General features: G+C 49.2%; 2 protein-coding genes across 2 annotated transcripts; one reads left to right on the top strand and one right to left on the bottom strand.

Annotated features, from left to right (window-relative positions):
* The first annotated feature begins 1,323 nt into the window (after window positions 1-1,323).
* LOC149998068 (fibronectin type III domain-containing protein 8-like) lies at window positions 1,324-7,685 on the top strand. Its single transcript, XM_090290899.1, has 4 exons — window positions 1,324-1,478; window positions 4,680-5,049; window positions 6,740-6,976; window positions 7,533-7,685. The coding sequence occupies exons 1-4, from the start codon at window positions 1,324-1,326 to the stop codon at window positions 7,683-7,685; spliced, it is 915 nt and encodes a 304-aa protein (XP_090147025.1).
* Window positions 7,686-9,767: 2,082 nt separating this feature from the next.
* Window positions 9,768-18,971, bottom strand: LOC149998067 (notchless protein homolog 1-like). Its single transcript, XM_090257535.1, has 13 exons — window positions 18,951-18,971; window positions 18,670-18,819; window positions 17,511-17,728; window positions 16,604-16,683; window positions 15,726-15,802; window positions 15,484-15,581; window positions 14,969-15,161; window positions 14,349-14,484; window positions 14,138-14,184; window positions 12,803-13,005; window positions 10,919-11,078; window positions 10,741-10,811; window positions 9,768-10,140 (listed from the first exon to the last, which is right to left on the bottom strand). The coding sequence occupies exons 1-13, from the start codon at window positions 18,969-18,971 to the stop codon at window positions 10,128-10,130; spliced, it is 1,467 nt and encodes a 488-aa protein (XP_090113661.1). The 3' UTR covers window positions 9,768-10,127.
* Between the last annotated feature and the right edge of the window lie 714 nt (window positions 18,972-19,685).

Below are 19,685 nucleotides of genomic sequence, written 5' to 3'. Positions count from 1 at the left end.
CTCTAACCACTTAGCCAAACAAGCAGGCAGACCTAATCATGAGCCTCTGTTCTAAACGCCAGAAAATTCCAGAAGACTGATCGTCCCCATGCTCAGGGCAAGGCAATAAAGAGGAATCCAATCAACCAGATAGGATACTACAGATTATATGATGGGTGCTAAGAACAACAGAACACATGGAGGGCAACTGCTTCTCTGTACTTTACATTTGTTATGAATAACATTTTTTTATTGATTGATTTTAGGGAGGGAGAGCGGGGCATCAATTTTTGTTGTTCCACTTAATTTGTACATTTATTGATTGACTATTATAGTGTCCTGAACAGGGATCGAACCTGCAACCCTGGCATATAGGGCGGATACTCTAACCAACTGAGCTACTCAGCCAGGGCCAATAACATTTTAAAAAACAAACAAAAACGCTGAGTATATGGGACACAAAATATAGAATTTGGTATCTTAAATATCCTTTCCTTTGCCTCATCCTCTGGAAGAAACGTAACAATCTTACGGGGTTATCTTCTCACAATGCAATTAGGTAAGTGCTATTTTTATTCCTGTTTCACAGATGAGGAAGCTGAGGCTCTCAGGGGAGGAAAATCATGTGCCAAAGATGACAGAGTCTGTAAGGGCAGAACAGGACTTAAATCAGACAAATCCACAACTAAATGCAAAGCCAGTACTGCTTTAACAGCCTCTCTTCCCACCCCGAAAGTAATGTGTATGTTTTCCTACAGTAGAGTGGTTTCCTTGAGAACAGAAATAATGTCTGGTTCATCTCTGTATCCCTTTGCAGCACCCTCCTTTGTCACGCAACACATGGGGACACTTGGGGTAAAAGTGTGGCACATTTAGAATGTTCGCAGTAAGACCTGGGTATATGTGAGCCATGCTTTCCCTATACTTACAGACTGGACACAGTGGGGCTTTGCCGCATACAATTGCAGGACATGGTGCCTCAGCATCCTCAGTCTCCCACTCCTGGAAACCCATTCCAGTGCCTTCTTCCCACCATCCTCTCCTCCTTCCCAGAGCAGCGCCAAAGGGCACCACAGGTGGTAGGCATTTTGATCTTCAGAGAAGGGCAGGGCTGCCGAACCACAGAGCATCAGAGATGGAAGGGTGATAGAGTCCGTTTCTTGGTTCTATCCCACTCCAGACCCCGGTCCTGGCCCTAGGCAACAGCATCCCCAATTGTTACACTCTGCGATGATTATGAAGTCAGCTCATTGCACCCCCATCCCAGCTAAATTAAGGGTGTGTCTGCTGTCTCCAGTTTCTCTCTACTTCCTGTCAGCTTGGTTGTCCTGCATGGTGCCAGCCATGATGAAAAAGAAAACCCTCAATGTTTTCAATGAAATCTCAAAGCCCTTTCCAAGCTCCAAGTCTATGAACAGGACAGTTGCTACCAAAGGACTCCCACTTTCCTCAAGGGGCGGTTTGATTAACTTCATGGAGGAAGATACCATCAATTTACCGTAAGACACAAATCTGGTCCTTTCCTCCTTTCTAAGCCTCGAGCTAGGGGTGGAGCTGGAGCTTGGGGTGGGGAGAGGGACTTCCTGGACCTATCACAACCTGGGCCTCAGATTTCCTGGGAAGAGCATGTGTGCAGGTTGCATCATGGATTCCGGACCCCAAATCAGTTCTTGGAGAAATGTAGGCCTCCCACTCCAGGAGGACTTCCAGGATTAGTCAGAGACTTATTGACAGTGTTTCTCATCTCCTTAGTGTAGTTAGGTTCCTCACCCCTTCCCCCAAACACCCATGCCCCCTTCCACACTCCCCATGGCTCCTGTCTTTTAATCCTCCCTTTTGGTGTCTTCCCCTTCCTGATTATGTCCCCCCTCCCCCCCCCAATAGCCCATCTGTGTTCAGACTGAGGTTTACTGCTCCTCAGTGATTCTGGGTTCCCTTTAATTCATTCCACAAAACTTGTTGGCCTCCTGCAAGGTGTCTGGCCCAGTGTTAAGTTCTGGAATGTACCAATAAAAAGCACAGTGTTTGCCTTCAAGACCTCCCAGCCTGGTGTATGTGTGTGTCAAGAATCAAGAATAATACAGCATGGTCTATGCTATGACAGGACACCTTGAGAAAATGGAAGAGGCTTAGTATAACTTGGGAGACGGTGCAGTTAAGGGAGGCTTCTTGGAGGAGGTGATATGTGAGCTGAATGTCATAGGAATGGAAGGAGTTAGCCAGTGAAGGGGTGGTGGAGGAGGTTGACATAGGCTGAAGAAATTATCTGCAAGGCAGTTTTGTGGTGTGTGACCTTTACAGTCACAACAGCCCATACTTAGAAGGGCCCTGTCCTTAGTTTAATGCTCACTGTCACTCTTTTGAAATTCTTAATAATTTTTGAAGGGGACCCAAAAACTATGTAGCTGGTCCTGATTATATGAAAGGGATATGGTATCCATTTCCTAAGGGACCTGTAAGTAGCAGGTATAGCTAAAATGATAAATGCTTACATGAAACTTCATGCTACAGTGGGAAAGTCTAAGACTATGAGTCTAAGTTCAAATTCAAGTTCTACCACTTAGATATATGGCTGTGGACAAGTTAATTAAGATCAGTGACTCCTCAGTCAGTCCCTCATTTGGAAATTGTGGCTAACACCCATCCAGCAGGACTACTGTAAACATCAGAAGAGAATATGTCCAGTATATAGCCAATGCCTAGCTGCCTTCCACACCCACTTCAGCACTGGTGTTTTGAAAACAGATTCATTAGGACAAGTTGAAGTATAAATCGCATCAATACTCAGACTCTTCAGCCTACGAATGACCTTGGTGGGGGAATCATTTATTCTAAATGTCGACCAAGGGCTGGCATTGGAGGTTTGGGCTGATGAGGACTTCTCATGAGGGGGTCAATGGGGCTGGAGCTCAGGGAGGAGAAATTTGACCCATCAACCAACCATGAAACCAGAGCCTGCCCTGGAGTAAGGGATTCAGAGGGGTGTGTTGGTTGCTGGACTTGGCCAGAGCAGCTGAGGGAGACGGGATAGGATACAGAGGAGAGGAGCCAGAAAGTGCCAGGGGCAGCTGGGAGCTGCATAGCGCAGGGCAGCCCTTAGGCCAGGAGATCTGGGTTCTAGTTCCGACTCTGCCATCAACCTACCATGTGACCTTGACTGCTGTCTCCAGACAAGTGCTCTTCAAACTGTGGGTTGTGACCCATCCATTAATGGGTCAGGAACTCCTTCTAGTTGGTGGAGACCAGTATCATAAAAATGCATTTAAACAGAATAAAAAATTCCAGAGCACATCACACACAGAATAAGTACTAGTCTGTGCAGTGTGTTTTAGTTTGATATATATGTATGAGTACACTAGGTTGCCATATAATATGTATTTCTTACTTTGTGTCAGGTAAAAAAATTTTTTAAAGATTTGAAAGCCAATTTTGGGGGGTTCTGCACTTCACTGGTAAAAAAAAAATTTAGTAGTGGGGAAACATGTGCAAGGTTTTTCTTTGTAATAGCAAAAAGTTAGTAATGATACATATATCCGCAGAGGTACACATATAATGCAGATGGATTGAAATAAACAAGGTTGCGTGAAAAAGCAAACTGTCCGTAGAAATGTACTAAATGGCGCTATTTATGTAAAGTTTTAAAATGTGCAAAGTAGATCTTGCTTAAGAATAACATACATATGTAACAAACGTGTAAAGACACGAGGAGAATAAACACAATTTTACATTTCCTGTCCTGGCCACCTCTGAGTGAGAGCAGTAGGTGGAGGGAAGAATTGTTCAGGGGCTTTAATCATACTGACGAGGCTTTAGTTCTGAAGCTGGGTGATGACTCATTAAAAGCTTAATATATTATTCTTGATATCTTGGATTCGTCTAAAATAGTTTATGATTTTAAAAAATTAGAATGGAAGAAAAAAGTTTTCAGCATTCATTCCAAGATATGTATATTTATCTGTTAATTTTACATGCTACACATATTAACATTGTTAAATGTTATAAATTCTAAGTAACTACATTAGTAATTACATTAAATATTAAATAGTGAAGCTCTGGCTGATGTGTTTCAGCAGATTGAGCATGGGACTGCAAACCAAAAGGATGTCAGTTGGATTCCCCTTCAGGGCACACACCTCAGTTGTGGGCCGGGTCCCCACTTGGGGGCATGTGAGAGGCAACCAATGTTTCTCTCACACATTGATGTTTCTCTCCCTCTTTCGCTCCATTCCCCTCTCTCTAAAAATAAGTAAGATATTTAAAAATAAATAAATATTAAATAGTGAATAAATATTAGTAAAGCTTAATTTATTATTAGTTTTAGATACTTTTCTATACTCTAGTAAATCATTGTGGTCATTCCCTGGGGCATTGGCACCCCACTTTGGAGGGAGGACAAAGTTTTAGCAGTGTTTCTCAAATTGTGGTTCTTAGTACACCTGTATCAGGATTGTCTGAGCATCCTATTAACTTTAGCAGCTTCCCCAGGCCCACCCAAATGAAGGACAGGGTACCAGCAATCTGCATTTCCCACTAACAAGTGCTCTGGTGGGTAGATGCACTGCTGCGCAGCAGTGAGGATGTTCTGAGCTATTCAGAAGCAGCTGGGGGCCCAACGCCTGGCCTCCGGGAGCTTCTAGGCTGTATGGGCTGGCTGGGGTGACCTCCCCCATCTGACCCACCTGTCTCCCCTCATCCTCCAGGAAGCAGATGCCAGGGAAGGAATCTGAATGCAGCTCCGATTACACCAGCATCTCCCCCATTTCATCCACCTTGTTAAATCCCATCAAATTGGCTGTGACCCAGCCCAACAGCAGCTTCTTTGCAGGGCTGCCGGAAGGCGAGCTGAACAAACTCAGCATCTCCCCAGTGGCCAAGAATACAGAAAAGGAGGACCTGGCCCTCTGCCTCCACCAATCTAAGTCCCAAATAGCCCCTGGGGGCCTGCTGGACCTTGACAACCCTGAGCAGGACACAGACACCTCCTCGACATCCTCGAAGTCCTCCGTGGTCATAGATGTGCCAGAGGCGCCCTTCATCTGTGAACACACAGTCAGCGACTACACGGCAGTGGTGCGTTTTCTTCTTCACGCATTTGGCAAAGGCTTACTGGTCACGCCCAGTGTGCCCTGGGCTGAGCTCTGTGGGGAATGTGAAGATGCCTACCACCTACATCCTGACCTCAAACTCATGGGTTAGGAGAGAGGGCATATTTGGAAGAAACTCCAGCGTAAGCTAGAAAGGGCTCATTGCTGTAGGAAGAGTTCAGATCAAGCACCACCAGGGAGTCAGAGGGAAAGAAACATTACTTCAAGGTACAGGAATTAGCTGGGTGGCTCTTGGTAACATTTGAGCTGGGGCATAGAGGTAGGATTTAAACATCTGGAGATGGGGGGAAGGTGTTCCCTGGAGGAGCTGATACTAACAAAGGCTCATACGTGGGAAAGAGGGGGAGGAAACACCCAGGCCCCAACCCAGGGCTTTTCACACATTCATGTGTCTGTAGATCTGATCATCTTGTTCAAAACAAGATTTCCAGATCCCATCTCTAGAGGTTTTGATTCAGGAGTAGGTCTGGGGGATGGGGCCTGAGAATTTGTACTGCTAAAAAATTCCCAGGTGGCACTGATGGCCCCGGACCACATGCTGAGCAGCACTGTCCTAGAGTGGTATTAGGGTAATGGACGGGGAAGTTAGTCTGGGGTCATTTTCCCGAAGTTCTCCAATTTTAGGCTACGTAATAAGAGTTTCCTGTAAGCAGTAGGAAACAGCTTTTTTCAGAGCTTTTTATCTGGTGATGGATGCAATTTGAGCTGAGTTTTAGGAAGATAAATCTGGGAGCCCGACTGTTGGAGGGCCTAGAGCCATGTGTCTTCCCAGACCACCAGCAGTGCCAGCATCAGAGGACAACTTGTTAGAAATTTACATTTTTGTTCCCCCTGTCACCCCACCCTCAACTTAGGCCTACTGAATCGGAAACTGTCGGGGCAGGGGCCAGCAATCTGTGTTTTAACAAGGTCTCTAGGGTATTCTGATATACACCAGTTTGAAAACTTCTGGTCCAGATGGAGGAGAAACAGGACATGGGAGACCAGACAGGAGACAGCAGGCCAGGGATCTGCCATGTTATTAAAACTCCCTTGGATCCTTAGTCAGGCTTGCTTGGCAACCACTATTATAGTCTATAGACTCCAGAGCTATTCTTTGATCCCTGTCACTTAATTGCTTATGCGACCCTGGGCCAGCCACTTACCCTCTCTGAACCTTTAACCCCACTTGCAGTGAGTGAGGTGGGTGAGATAATCTCCAAGGTCCCTCTCAACTGACATAGTCTAGAACAGCGATTTTCAGCTGGTGTGCCACGAGAATATTTAAAACATGCATCGGCTGTGGCACACTAGTTGACTATTTAGAGTCAGATATTACATGTTTTAAAAATTCTTGCCATACACCTGCTGAAAATCACTGGTCTAGAAGAAACAGAATGAAGGCACACTCCAACGTGGGTGGGGCTGTGCAGGGAGAGTAGCGTATGCTGCAGGCTGGCAATTCCGCTTTCGGTTGGAGTACCTGACACCTCCATCAGACTTGCCTCAGCTCCAGCAGGGACAGGGCATGGGAGTGGGGGTTGGGTGGGGGACTAGGAGGAGGGGGCAGGGGATGGATATGGGCATTCCCACCCATGTGGGGTAGGGCAGGGTGTCGAGGTGAGGGGAGGACAGGCCGGGCCAGGACTGAGGAAGCCTCCGGGATTCTCTTCTAGATTTCCTGGACCTATGCCTTGAGCAAGCAGCCAGTCAGTTTCTACCAGCTCTTGCTGCAGGAGGTAGTCGAGAGAAATGATAATGAGCCTCCCACGACAAAGATTCTTCCATGGTTCTTCCACAAGATCTTGGGCACCACTGTCAAGCTGATGGAGCTGAAGCCTAACACCAGTTACTGCCTCATCGTCCGTGCTGTCAACATAGCGGGGGTGGGGAAGTGGTGCAAGCCCTACAAAGTGAGCCCTGGGAGAAGGGGGCCCAGGGGATCAGGGAGAGAAGCCTGCACCAGGGGCTCTGGAGGCCGGGCCACCCCATACCGCCACAACTCATCTCCCTGCTTGCTTTCCTCCCACCTGCACAAATACATAGCAATCCCAGGCTGCTCTCTTCTGGGAGGCTTAAGGATTAAGCCACTCTGGTACCCACTGGGACGAACTAACTTACTCATTAGCATCATTATAATATTCATCTTTCAACTTGGTACCAAAAATTGTGAATAGGTGGGGAAGCAAAGGGCATCGATGGAAACAGGGAAGAGGCTGAAGGGGGACAAAGAGGGGAGCAGCCTGGGGGTAGGTAGAGGCACAGGGTGGGGGAGCAGCCTGAGTATGCAGCCCTGTGGTTGGAAGCATCACAGGTTTGAATCATACCTCCTGGTACCTGTTTCTGGTGTTGATGGGTAGGTTGGTACAGCCAGCTAAGATCCCATTTAGCAAACAAACCAGGAGGCGGCAATGACAGAGAGGTCAGGTGTGAGAAGGAAGTCTGAGGGGTTTTCTTGTGTCATTTCAGTTTGCAACCGTTGCCAATGACCTGAGCAGCTTTCCTGAGAACAACCCAATCCAGATCACCGTGCGGCGCAAGAAACCCCAGCGAAAAACAGTGACCATCCGGCCAGATGAGATGCGGAGGCTGGAAGATCTGGAACACTTATCTCCCTACTGAGGAGGAGGGGTCCAAGACATTGCAGGCCAGAGCAGCTGCTAGGCACCCCCTCCCCAGATATGGGCTAAGTCCAGGTCCCTCATTAAAGAACTGCAGGTCACTGAGACCCCCTAAATTCTGCCTCATGCTGTGCACAGCCTCAGCTGGGCCGTTGGCGTCTGCCTTCCTAGCTTCTGCCAGAACCAAGATTCCGGGGGGAGTGGGGGATGGAAAACAGGGGTGTGGGGCAATGAGATGCCACCCCCACCTACTGCCTGATTCTGCCAGCATCACCCTCTCTCCCCCGTGGGAGGAAGAGAATGGTACTCAGACTAAAACACACGCTAGGACAAACAGCGACGTTGGACAGTAGTGGCAGCCCACACACTGTCAGCATCAGACTTGAGCTCTGGTGGGACATAGTGCAAATTACACAAGCTTTGGGGCAGGGTCCACTTAATTTTGGCTCTTCTTGGATGTGAGGGCACAGGCAAACCATTTAAGCTTCCTGGGCCATTTCCTCATCGAAACTATGGGAACATGAGATCATACCAGGTATGGCTGTGTGGTTACTCTGACGGTCATGGGAGAGCACACAGAAAAAGGACCCGCACAGATAGGGGCCCAGCAACTGCTGCCTCCCGCAGCCTCCTGCAGCCTCCCTGCAGACATGCAAGGTGGAAGCTGAGAACCACCGCTGGTGACAAGTAAAACTGTAAACGCAGATGGGGGTGGGGAGGGGAGGGTGAGAACACAAGACTAGAAGTGCTGTGGCCCTGAGCAGCCATACAAGGGAGGTTTAGAAGTTCAACCCAGTCCTGGCTGGGTAGCTCTGTTGGTTTGAGCATCATCCCAATATGCCAAGATACCGGGTTCGATCCCCAGTCAAGGCTCATACCAGAAGCGACCAATAAACGCATAAGTAAGTGAAACAACAAATTGATGTTCTCTCTCCTTTGTTCTAAAATCAATTAAAAAATAAAGTGCAACCTGAGTTGATCCACCTCAGCACTGGAAGAGAAGGTGAAGCAGAACGCATGGAGTGCCACATCTTGGTCAAGGGTCTGTGGACATCCTCACGGGACAGGGAACCCTCTTCCCACGTCACAACACACACACTTCTGCTAGAGCTCTCACCACCGCATGCTGTTAAGTCATCCGGACAGCCGTCGCCTTCCCAGATGCACCCCGAGCACCTGCCAGTGTTCAGTGTATGGCAAGGCCTCAAAAAGTGTGCTGAGAGGCCGAGGAAGGCACCCCTAGAGCAGCACGAGCCAGCAGAACTCGGTGATGGTGACAATGTTGTCTGTGTTTTCAGCTGGCGTGACTGAGAACAGCATTTCTAACTGTATGGAGTGCTAGTTAACGGAAATAGCCACATGTGGCTAGTGCAACCACATCAGAGCACAGCCTTACACTATCCTCTCTGGCCGCAACGATAGGGGCTTCAGCCAGCCTCGCCAGCCTCCCTTTGGAGGAAATCAGGCCTCTGAGAAAGGACATGTTCCCATGCCTCTCTGTCCAGGTGTCCTGTGACTCAGATAAGCAAGCTGGCCTTGCTGACGCCTGCAGCTGCAAGCTGTTTCAGGCCACTGAGCCGTGGTGTATACTGAGACCAAAGAGACCTTGCTGAGTACTCCCATCTCCTTGCCTTATAGATAACATCTTGCTTGAAATCAGACCTAAGGATTTATACCTTTGTTTAGTTTCAAGAACTTAAAGCTTAAACCATATGTTATCCTGTTTGAATTTTTATAGATAACCATTGTGTTCTATAAATTTCTAACATTCTTTACCTTGAGTCTGTTCCCATTGATCTATTTTTAGTATCATGTCTAAACCCAATAAAAGGACGGTCTTCTGCTCTGCTCTTGGCTGACTTGCCTGAGTGTGCAGCAGCCCCTCCGTTCGTCCAATAATTCTGTCTGCTGGAATTACCTCAGCATCTCTGAACACATACAACACTTCACTCCCCAGCCTCAACTGGCCTCTCACTTGTAGGCACAGGGTGGAGAGAGGCAAGGCGGCTTCCCGGCCAGTATCCTTTTGGTGTAGCCCAGTGCAGAGGAGGCTAAACAAATGACTCAGCCCAGATTCTAGAAAAAGGATTGTAACAGAAACACACAAAATATAATTTATTTGGTCACAGAATCTGGGGTCTGACCCTGAATAAAGCTGACATCAGGGCAAGGAGGCAGGGGCAGCAGCAGGGGCCAATCGCTGCCTGGCCGCCCGCCAACCCTGATGGCACCAGCATGATACAGAGTGATGGCCAAGGGCTGAGCTCCACGTAACTTCCTGTGCCCTCCGATCTCCTGCTCTGGGCAGGAGCCCCGCTGGCATCTGTGCAGGACCAGGAAGCCACACTTGCTTTCCAGGTCACCACCCTGGCCCTTGGTCTGTCGGGGCAGCAGCTGACACAGGCTGAGTTCAGGTGGGCGTCAGAGAGAGCTGTGGGGATTCTCATCTCCTCCATCTGTGGAGAAGGGGAGGGAACAAAATGCAGGAAAGGGAGGCTGTCATGTAATCCCAGGGGCCCACTATGGGGAGAACCTGTGGTTTCCCCACAGTCATACACAGCCTGGCTACTGTCTCAGTCAGAGTAGGCGCCCACCCACCGCCGGCCTCACCAGGGCCTCAGACCAGGGCCTGGCCTCCTGGGATGCCCACCAACATTGTCCAATGACGAACAGTGACAGTTCTACAAGTACACAATGCCTCGCATTCCAAGTAACCAAGCTCTCCAAGACTATACTGAAAGGCAGAACCAGGATTTGAACCAGGTCTTAGGAACTCCCAAGCCCAGTGCTAACCAAAAGCCTATTGCCTGGCACTGGAATGACCCTGGCCTCGTCCTCTGGAGGGTGGCCTCAGAACTGTCAGGGTCTCCCACAATCCCTGCAATTCCCATAGTCCTCCCACTGCCCACTGAGAACCTGGCTTCACACACCATCTCAGGAAAGTTTGGGCACCCGGCGAGCCCCCAGAATTCTATGCCAGAAGGGAAAGTCACAAAAAGTGACCCCTCCAGGGCAGCGGGGCCAAGTACATCAACCACCACTTCCCCCAAACTCACATCCGGAGGCATTTGTCCTTCCCGCCACTTGCCACCCTCTGGCCATCTGGACTCCAGTCGACAGCATATACCTAAACCGGGGAGGAAGACGAGGAAAAGTGGGGTAACGAGGAGGGTGAAGGAGAAGGGCCAGGCTTCAATTCCATACCCACTCCTTGCCCACGACAGGCAGCCATACCTCATCCGCGTGGCCTGGCAAGTCTGTGGCCAGCTTCTGGGCCTTCACGTCCCACACCTTCAACGTGCTGTCACTGCTGCCACTGACCAGGAGCCGGCTGTCGGCTGACCACGCAATCTGGTACACAGCAGCCACGTGGCCACGCAGGGAAGCCAGGTACCTGGGCCAAGGGAAGATGGTGATGGAGATTAGATCTTCAAACATGTCTGAAGGGTCCTCTATGCCCCTATAGCAGTGATTTTCAACCTCGGCTTCATGTTAGAATTACCTGGGAACTTTTACAAAATCCCACCACCGGGTCCTATCCCAGGCCAATTTAATCATTACTGCCCATTATGCGTATTAAAACTTCTCCAAATGAGTTGCTTCTAGGGTGCCTCTTGCCAGGCCCCCACACCCACTCAACTCTGCATGTCTTAGAGTCCAATGCAGCCACCTGCTTAGCCCGTCTGCCTGACATCCTCCCAATATGACAGTCGCCTGCTGACAGGTGGCGTGGCTGCGTCTACTGGGACAAGTTATTAGGCATCTCTGAAACACAGGTGTCTTACCTTAAAAAGAAAATGAGTTCAAACATAGGTGCCAAGAGTTTCCCTTGCTCCTTCTTGCCCCTGCCTTTGCCGCTCCTCCAACCTAATTAACCCCAAGGGCACTGTGCCTCATTACACCAGTGCCTCTTGGACTTAATGACAAGCAGAATCACCTGGTGACCTTACTAAAATGCAGATTCTGTGGTTATCATCAATAAATCAACAAACAACATGTGTTGGTGAGGATGCGGAGAAATGGGAACCCTCACGCACTGTTGGTGGGAGTGTAAATTGGTGCAATAACTATGGAAAACAATATGGCCATTCCTCATAAAACTAAAAATAAAACTACTGTATGACCCACCATTTCCACTGAGTATTTATCCAAAGAAATCCGGAACACTAATTCAAAAAGATACATTCATCTCCATGTTCACTGTAGCATTATTTACAATAGCCAAGATATGGAAGCAACCTAAGTGTCTACTCATAGGTGAATAGATAAAGAAAATGTGGCACATGGATATAACGGAATATTAATTTGCCATAAAAAAGAATGAAATCTTGCCATCTGTGACAACACGGATGGACCGAGAAGGTATTGTGCTAAGTGAAATAAGTCAGAGAAAGATAACATTTCACATATATGTGGAATTTAAAAGTCAAAATAAATCAACAAACCAACAAAAACAAACTCATATATACAGAGAACAAATCGATGGTCAGCAGACTGAAGGAGGGCTGGCAGGAAGGGTGAAAAAGGTGAAGGGATTAGGAAGCACAGACTGGTAGTTACAGAAGAGCCACGGGGATGAAAGCGCAACAATGGGAATAGAGTCAATGATACCGTGGCAACCATGCACGGGGTCAGATGGTACTAGACTTACTGGGGCGATCACTTTGTAAAGTAACTAAATGTTTAATCTCTATGTTGTACACCTGAAACTAATATAATATTGTATGTCAACTATAAAAATTTTTAAAAGGCAGATTCTGATTCACATGGTCTGGGTGAGCCCCGAGGTTCTGAATTTCTATCGCACTCCCAGATGCTGCTGCCACCGCCGCTAGTCTGTGGGCCACACTTTGAGAAAGACCAGCTTGAGGACCGTCTCTCCTTAGACGTGAAATAAACTAACGTTCTCCATGCCTACTAATGCTGCTGCTAAATATGCCATCTCATGCAAATCTTGTAACAAGACTGACAGGCTAAGGTGTCTTCTTATTACAGAAGAGGAAACAGAGGCTCAGAAAACCCAAACACTTGCGCAGACCACACAGCTAGTAAGCGGCAGAGCCAAGCTCTCTCCAGAGAAACAGTGGCCTTCTGCCCCCTCCCCACAACCCCACTCACTTGCCCGTCCTGCCATCCCACAGCTTGATGGACTTGTCGAAGGAGGCACTGGCGACCACGCGGGAGTCAGGGGAGAAGAGCACCTGGTTGATGAGGGCCTGGTGTCCCGTCATCCGTGTGAGGGGCTTCTTGTCCTCTGCTGGGGACCACAGGAATAAGGTGAAGTCGTCTGAGCCAGACACCAGCCTCTCCGGGCCCTGGCCCTAGGGGAGGCAGAACACACACTGTTGGGTATGGTCTCAGGCGGGGGAGTCCGACCTCGGCTGCAAACACGCTACTGATTACTCAACATGAGCGACAAGGCCTGGCCCAGCCACTACCTCATGAGTTACCTCCCCCAAAAGGAAACTATGAACACAGGACAATTTCTAAGATATGTAATTACATGAAGAAGCAAGGGACAGAATGGTATGTTAAAAAGGGGATGGACTTTACACGTGGGTTTGTGCCACTGAATGACAGGAATGTGCTCTAAGAAATGCGTCATTTGGCGATTTTGTCATTGTGACTTTGCTGAGCGCACTTACACAACCTAAGGGGTACAGCCTACGACCCAGCTAGGTTCTGCGGAGCAGCCTATTGCTCCTAGGTGAGAAGCCCACACAGCACGTTACCGTACAAGAGAGCACGAGAGTAAATCAAGCGCAAGAGAAAAGGACGCGATCACAGACATGTGAGGCATATGAGGCTGCTGCTAGCATAACATGGCACACGGTTTACAGCAAACTTCTTTATAAGTATAAAGGGTACCCTGCAATACAATAATGCAGTGCGATGGGATGTTAGGACAGCTACATCGCTAGGCAACAGGAATTTTTCATTATAATTTTATGGGGCCACCCTTGTATATGTGGTCCATCGTTGACTGAGATGTCATTATGTAGCACATGACTGTATGGTATACAGTGTGTGTGCGCGCACACACACACACACACGTATATATGAAGTTTCTGGAAGGAGAAACAAGATACTCATGGCACTAGATGTTTCCAGAAGGAATGAATGAATGTGCAACAGAGATGAGAGATATTTCACTATCTACTTTTTTGTGTTCTTTGAACCTTAGATCATGTGAGTGTGTTACTTAAACTAAATAAAATAAAAAAGAGAGTTACCTTGGGAACGCTATATAGAGAAGTAACTACAACAAAATGAAATAAAAGTGATCTCTGGCACATTAAGATCTTAGGAGTATAAACTAGGATTTTCAAGAACAACTTTCCAGAAAAGGGGCTTTCTCAGGCGGGGCTGGAAGGCAGCGGGGCTGACTGTCCGCAGCGCTGCAGGGACTAGACAAGGGAGAGTACAGAGCTGGACTCGCTGGCACATACTCACCCGCACCAGGTTGTACCGGCTCAGCGCCCTCTCCTTTAACTCCTGCACTGTGTCCACGCACCGGAGGGGAGAAAAGGAGATGAGGAACGGGGCTGATTAGAAAACCCAACACAAACAGCAAAGCCCCCGGCTTAGGTCCGACTCTCACACGTTAAGCTACAGAACTGGCTCTTTACCAAGCAGCTCTCCCCTCGACCTCCTATTCACTCACAGGACCCTTGGACGTCTTGAGCATTAACGGAGGCCTCGGCTGGCTCAAAGGCCCCTGTGCGCAGGGCATAGTCAGTGCTGAGGGCCATGGTATTCACCCAGTGGCCATGGCCTTGCAGAGTCCGGCAAAGCACGCCCTAGGGGAGGACAGAGGTCAGACACACACCACTCTCCAACCTGGGGAACCTGCACCCCCAGATTAGCCCCAGGAGACTCAGAGCCAGGCCCCTGATTCAGTGTGACCTTAATCACACCACCCTTATGACCTTACATCTCTCCTCATTTGTAAAAAGAGGGCACTAGTTCAGATCAATGTTTCTGAAAATATGTTTCATGGAAGGAAGTATATCAGAATAGACAGGCTCCAGTATAATAAAGTTTGGAATATGGCAGGTTCAATAAAGCTAGAGGCTTCCGACAGCTGGAATTTCCAGAGCCTGCCAATGCTGATGGACCCTGGAACCTCCCCTACAGTGCAGCACCAATCACAGGACCCCCTGTCCCCAAAACGTGTCCCCGATCTGGCTCCCAGAACATGCCCAGGGAACACCGGTCAGTGTTCCTCCTAGTGCTGGATGCCTGGTTTCCCCAGACTGGCTCCCGAACGCTCCCAGTGCTTACATCGTGAGCCCTCCAGACTTTGATGGTGCGGTCCTGCGAGGCAGAGTAGAGCAGCCCATCTCCTCCCCACCGAAGACAGGTGACGGACTGGGTGTGCCCGGTGAGGATGCTCTCACAGCGGCCGGAGGTCGTGTCCCAGATCCGCACGCTGCCATCCTTGGAGCTGCTGGCCACATAGCGGCACTCGGGGTTCCTGGAGAGGGGGTGGGAGATGGGACCTCACTTCTGACCTGGTAATGCCTGTCTCCCCACGGCACCTCCCCGTTCCCAGTTCAAGAGTCAGGGACAATGTCTATAGATTCCTGACCTCAAGATCCAGCTGCACCTCTGGGTGGCTCTCAGGCCCCGTGATGAACAGCCCCCGCCTGAGCAGCAACGTAGGTGCAATGACCTTCCCCACTTCCTGCCTCATAGTCACTGTCAGACCGCTCACCTTGCCCCCTCTGCATTAAGTGGGGTGGGGGACAGCTCTGAACCCCTTGTTCTTCATTACCCCAGCTGTCAATGTCACTTACATATGGAGGGGCTCCCAGCTCAGGCCTGTGATCCACTTGCTATGTCCAGCGAGGGTCCTACCCACCTGCTTCCCTGTGCTTGGGTCCCACAGGAGAATCTGAAAGACAGAAGTTCACGGAATAACCCTCCCCAACCTTTCCCTGTCTCACCCACCCTCCCTGAAGACCCAGAACCTGATTCTGACCCAGCTCCCCAAAGGTAACCCCAGAGTCCCTGTCTAGTTACCCTGACCACCATCTACCTGGCCATTCTTGCAGCCTGAAGCCAGCTTCTTACCGTCTGGGGACCAGGATATGCTAAGGACCCAGTGTCTGTGTCCTAAGAAAGAAAGGAGGAACATCTGTTTTTTATCCCCAGTTCCTAGCAATGCCTGGCACATGGTAAGTACTTCTAAACTAGCTGCTGAATAAACAATTGAACAAAAGGAGGGATAAGGTTTCCTAGGCAGAGGGAGAATACACTGCAAGTGCTAAAGCCATGCCTTTTGATGCACAGATAACATACTGCCTCTAATGATCCCTATGTGGCATGTGGTACAAAGTGTTTTCAAGTCATCCGCAGAAATCTCTCAATAGCTTTAAGGTCTGAAGTCAAGAACAAATTATCACCCCCATTTTCCAGAAGAGAAAACAGAAGCTTACAAAGGGAGCATCCACGCCCCACCCCAAGGTCCTTGCCCAGCTAGTGTGTGGCCCCCTGGCCAGCAGCACCAACACCACCTAGGAACTTCAAACAAATTCTCAGGCAACACCCCAGACCTAGAGAGACAAAAACTTTCGGGGTGGGACCCAGCAGTCTGTATTTTAACAAAAGCCCAGGTGATTCTGATGCACGTTTAAGTTTGAGAACCACTATGGCATAGGCTGGATTTAAGCCAGGTTCTCCTTGCTATTAGCCAGTCAGTCCCTTCCCACAACCCCACACTCAAATCTTTGGTCTAGTCTTCTTGTTCATAAATGGTTGGCGAGGCTCAAGAGTACAGTCTCTACCTAGGAACAGGCAGCCACTAAAGGGAGGTGAAGGAGCTGGAATCTGCTCCAGGCCTCCTCAGGAATTAAAGAGATGAGTCAATCACCCACCCACCATTAAGACTCCCTAAATGGCTAACTGCATACTGACCCTGACATGTGAAATGCGGTGTCTCAGTGCTGAGGTCCCAGAAGCGCACAGTTGTGTCTCCGGAGCCACTGGCCAGGTACCTGGGGAAGAAGAGACGCTGCCTGACCTCTGCAGTGGGGACAAGGGGTAGGGCTCACCCTGAAACACTGCCCATGTCTGCTGCCTTTCAACTGTCTTGTGGGAATAGAATCTGGGGCTGGACTTTTCTCTCTCCCCTGAAAAGAAATGTAACACTGATGTGATCTGGGAGAAGACCCCAGGAGGCCATTTCTCTTCTCTTCCTTCCTAAAAGGAACAGCCACAGCTATAATCAGATGTAAAGCTTCTGATTACGCCCATAGGACTGTGAGAAGCAAAGAAACACAGTTTCTGCCCTGACTGGTGTGGCTCAGTGGGTTGGGCATCATCCCACAAACCAAAAGGTCACTGGTTTGATTCCAGGTCAGGGCGCATGCCTTGGGTTGTGGGCCAGGTCCCCTGGTGGGGAGCATCCGAGAGACAGTTAGTTGATCAATGATTCTCTTGCACATTGATGATTCTCTCCCTCCCTTCCCCTTCCCCTAAAAATAAATAAATAAATAAATAAATAAATAAATAAATAAATAAAGTCCCAGTTTCACAGAAGATGAAGAAAACTCAGAAAGGTTAAGTGACTTGCCTAGGTCACACAGCTAGAAGGGGCAGAGTTGAACTTGCAGCTCAGATCTTCTGAGATCAAGTTCAGGAAGGACTCTTCCAAGGCAGGTGTCCTTGATCTTTGTGGACTAAACCTCACTCGAAAAGTCCCTTACTTTCGACCTGAGCCTAGAGCATGGGTCACAGTGATCATGATTTGGGAGTACCCTCCTCACTCCAGCCAGACGCTGCACCCCCACACTCCCCTCCACAATTCTGCAGCTGTCCTTACTTTCCTGTGGGGCTGAAGGCCACAGAAATGACTGCCTCACTGTGACCCTCCAAGGAGCTGGTGCAGCGGGTCACAGCGCGGACCCTGAAGATAGCCTGTGGCTGGTAAATGATGTCAAGAACTTTCTCCGTCTCCACCGCCTGTGACTCCAGCGTCCTCCCCAGTGAGGAGACAATCTCGGCATCGTGGACATAGAATGCCAGTGGCAGGGGATCCTCCTGAAGGGCAATGGCAAAGGGCAACCCCCCCATCAAAAGATGGGCAGGGGCCACCTGCACCAGCGAGGCTCCCCTCACTGAGCTGTGGGAGATAAAGCTTCCTTCTTTTCAGCCATCCTGCTTGAGTTATACCCACCCCATCATTCCCCATCGAGGCCGACCTTTTTAATCCTTGAAGAGCAAGTTGCTTACATATCACTTTCAAATCCTTTATCTGCATCCTACAATAACCCTGGGGGTAGGCATTAATATTCCCACCTGACAGATGAAAAAAAAAACCCGAGGCTCTGAGCAACCAAGTAATTAGCCCAACCTCCTATTGCTAATGACTAATTCAGATTCTTTAGTGTTCTTTAAAAAGAACACTTAAGTCCAAGATGAGTATATACCATTAAGCAGTGTTTTTCAAACCACCACACCATGCTGTATAATGTGTTAAGAAGCATCCAAAAAGCTGTTTGGAAATGCATTCTCTGCTTCACCCCAGGGTCTGGTATAGTAAGTCTGGGGGTGGAGCCCAAGTACAGCATTTTTAAGCACCTCCCACCCCGACAGAAGGCAACACTTCCAAAGCACCGGACTAGGAGTTAAAAGAACATGGGCTTTGATTTTGACAGATTAGGGTTCCAATTCCAAATTCAACAGCTACTGCGTAGCATCCTGCGAATAACTTAATGCCTCCCGGCACACTGTAACATGACGATAATTAATCAGGGGCTGTGGCGAGGAATCATTTGACAGAGCACCCAGGGCTTGCGGACCGCGATGGTCGGCGTGAAAAGCGCTCTCACACTGATGCGTCTTTCTGACCCGCCCCCGGGTAAGTGGCACTCCATGGATTCGCACCCGCGTGTATTACCCAGTGTCGGCGCATGGTGGGGGCCCTTTTGGTCTCCCGACCCACCGTGGGCCCGACCCGGGCGGCACCGGCCACTGCTCACCTGGGCCAGCAGCGCGTTGCATATGAGCTGCAGCTTGTCCGGAGTGATGTCCACCGGTACGTCGAACGGGGACCCCAGCAGCTGCCCGCCCTCATCCTGGAACTGCACTAGCAGCCGCTGCACGTCGCGCGCCGCCGCCTCGTCCTGAGCCAACAAGCACCGCGGGCGTCAGCCACACGGCTCGGACAGAAGGGTCTCCATTTCCGCCTCCCTCCCGCATCGTGGCCCCCGGGCCCCAGCGCCCTGCCGCGACGCCCTCGCCCCCTTTCCCGCACACCCACCACCGCCGCCGCCGCCGCCATCCCGCGTTCCCACGTGGAGAAAGACTCTGTGGGGACAGAGCGCCGCCCCCGTGATCGGGTGGTGCCGCAGCCCGCGACATTGCCCTCTGGTGTTGCGGAGGGAAAGTGTCACGCCGCGCCAGGCCTTCGGCCTTGGGAATGGCCTCACATAGTACCCATCTCTACAACCTCCCCTTGGACAGCTCGGTGCCTTGCAAGATGCAAAGAAACTTTTGTCTCGTTAGAACGGGGATTCTTGCCCATTTTATGTATGGGGAAATCGAGGTTTTAAGCTGTGATTTTCTCCAAGACCACAGAGGTAGAAAATGACAGAGACTAAATAGGCTCCAGGCAGCAGTAATCCCTGTAGGGGATTACTTACAAAGCCAAAGGCTATTGGGTTGAGGGCAAAAATTATTATTATTTTTTATTTGAAAAAATGACTTTTATTGTATTTTTATTACACGTTTATTTAGAAAAATTAGAATACATGGATAAAAAATAAAATAGAATAAAAATTTTCTGTAACTTTACCGACCCGGAAATAAGTCATTATTTAAAAAAAAAAAAATTTATTGGGATGACTTTGGTTAATAAGATTATATAAGTTTCAAGTGTACATTATAATACATCATCTGTATATTGTATTGTGTGCTCACCACCCAAAGTTTAGTCTCCTTCCATCACCATATTGTTGACTTCCTTTACCCTCTTCAACCTTCCCCTACCCTCTTC

The sequence above is a fragment of the Furipterus horrens genome, unplaced genomic scaffold (assembly GCF_987537825.1).
Source record: "Furipterus horrens unplaced genomic scaffold, mFurHor1.1.pri manual_scaffold_11, whole genome shotgun sequence".
In the NCBI taxonomy this organism is placed as follows: domain Eukaryota; kingdom Metazoa; phylum Chordata; class Mammalia; order Chiroptera; family Furipteridae; genus Furipterus; species Furipterus horrens.
The sequence above is the reverse complement of the archived record's forward strand: the minus strand, read 5'-3'. Positions and strand labels throughout refer to the sequence as shown.

Bases quoted from the DNA above. Each gene is read 5' to 3' on its own strand.
- LOC149998067 (XM_090257535.1), bottom strand. From the start codon at position 18,971: ATGGCGGCGGCGGCGGCGGTG. The intron at 17,729-18,669 runs GTGAGCAGTGGC...ATTGCCCTTCAG, and splicing joins GCAACGCGCTGCTGGCCCAG to GAGGATCCCCTGCCACTGGC. The intron at 11,079-12,802 runs GTGAGTGGGGTT...CCCTTGGCCCAG, and splicing joins TGGGATGGCAGGACGGGCAA to GTACCTGGCTTCCCTGCGTG.
- LOC149998068 (XM_090290899.1), top strand. From the start codon at position 1,324: ATGATGAAAAAGAAAACCCTCAATGTTTTCAATGAAATCTCAAAGCCC. The intron at 1,479-4,679 runs GTAAGACACAAA...CTCATCCTCCAG, and splicing joins GAAGATACCATCAATTTACC to GAAGCAGATGCCAGGGAAGG. The intron at 6,977-7,532 runs GTGAGCCCTGGG...GTGTCATTTCAG, and splicing joins AGTGGTGCAAGCCCTACAAA to TTTGCAACCGTTGCCAATGA.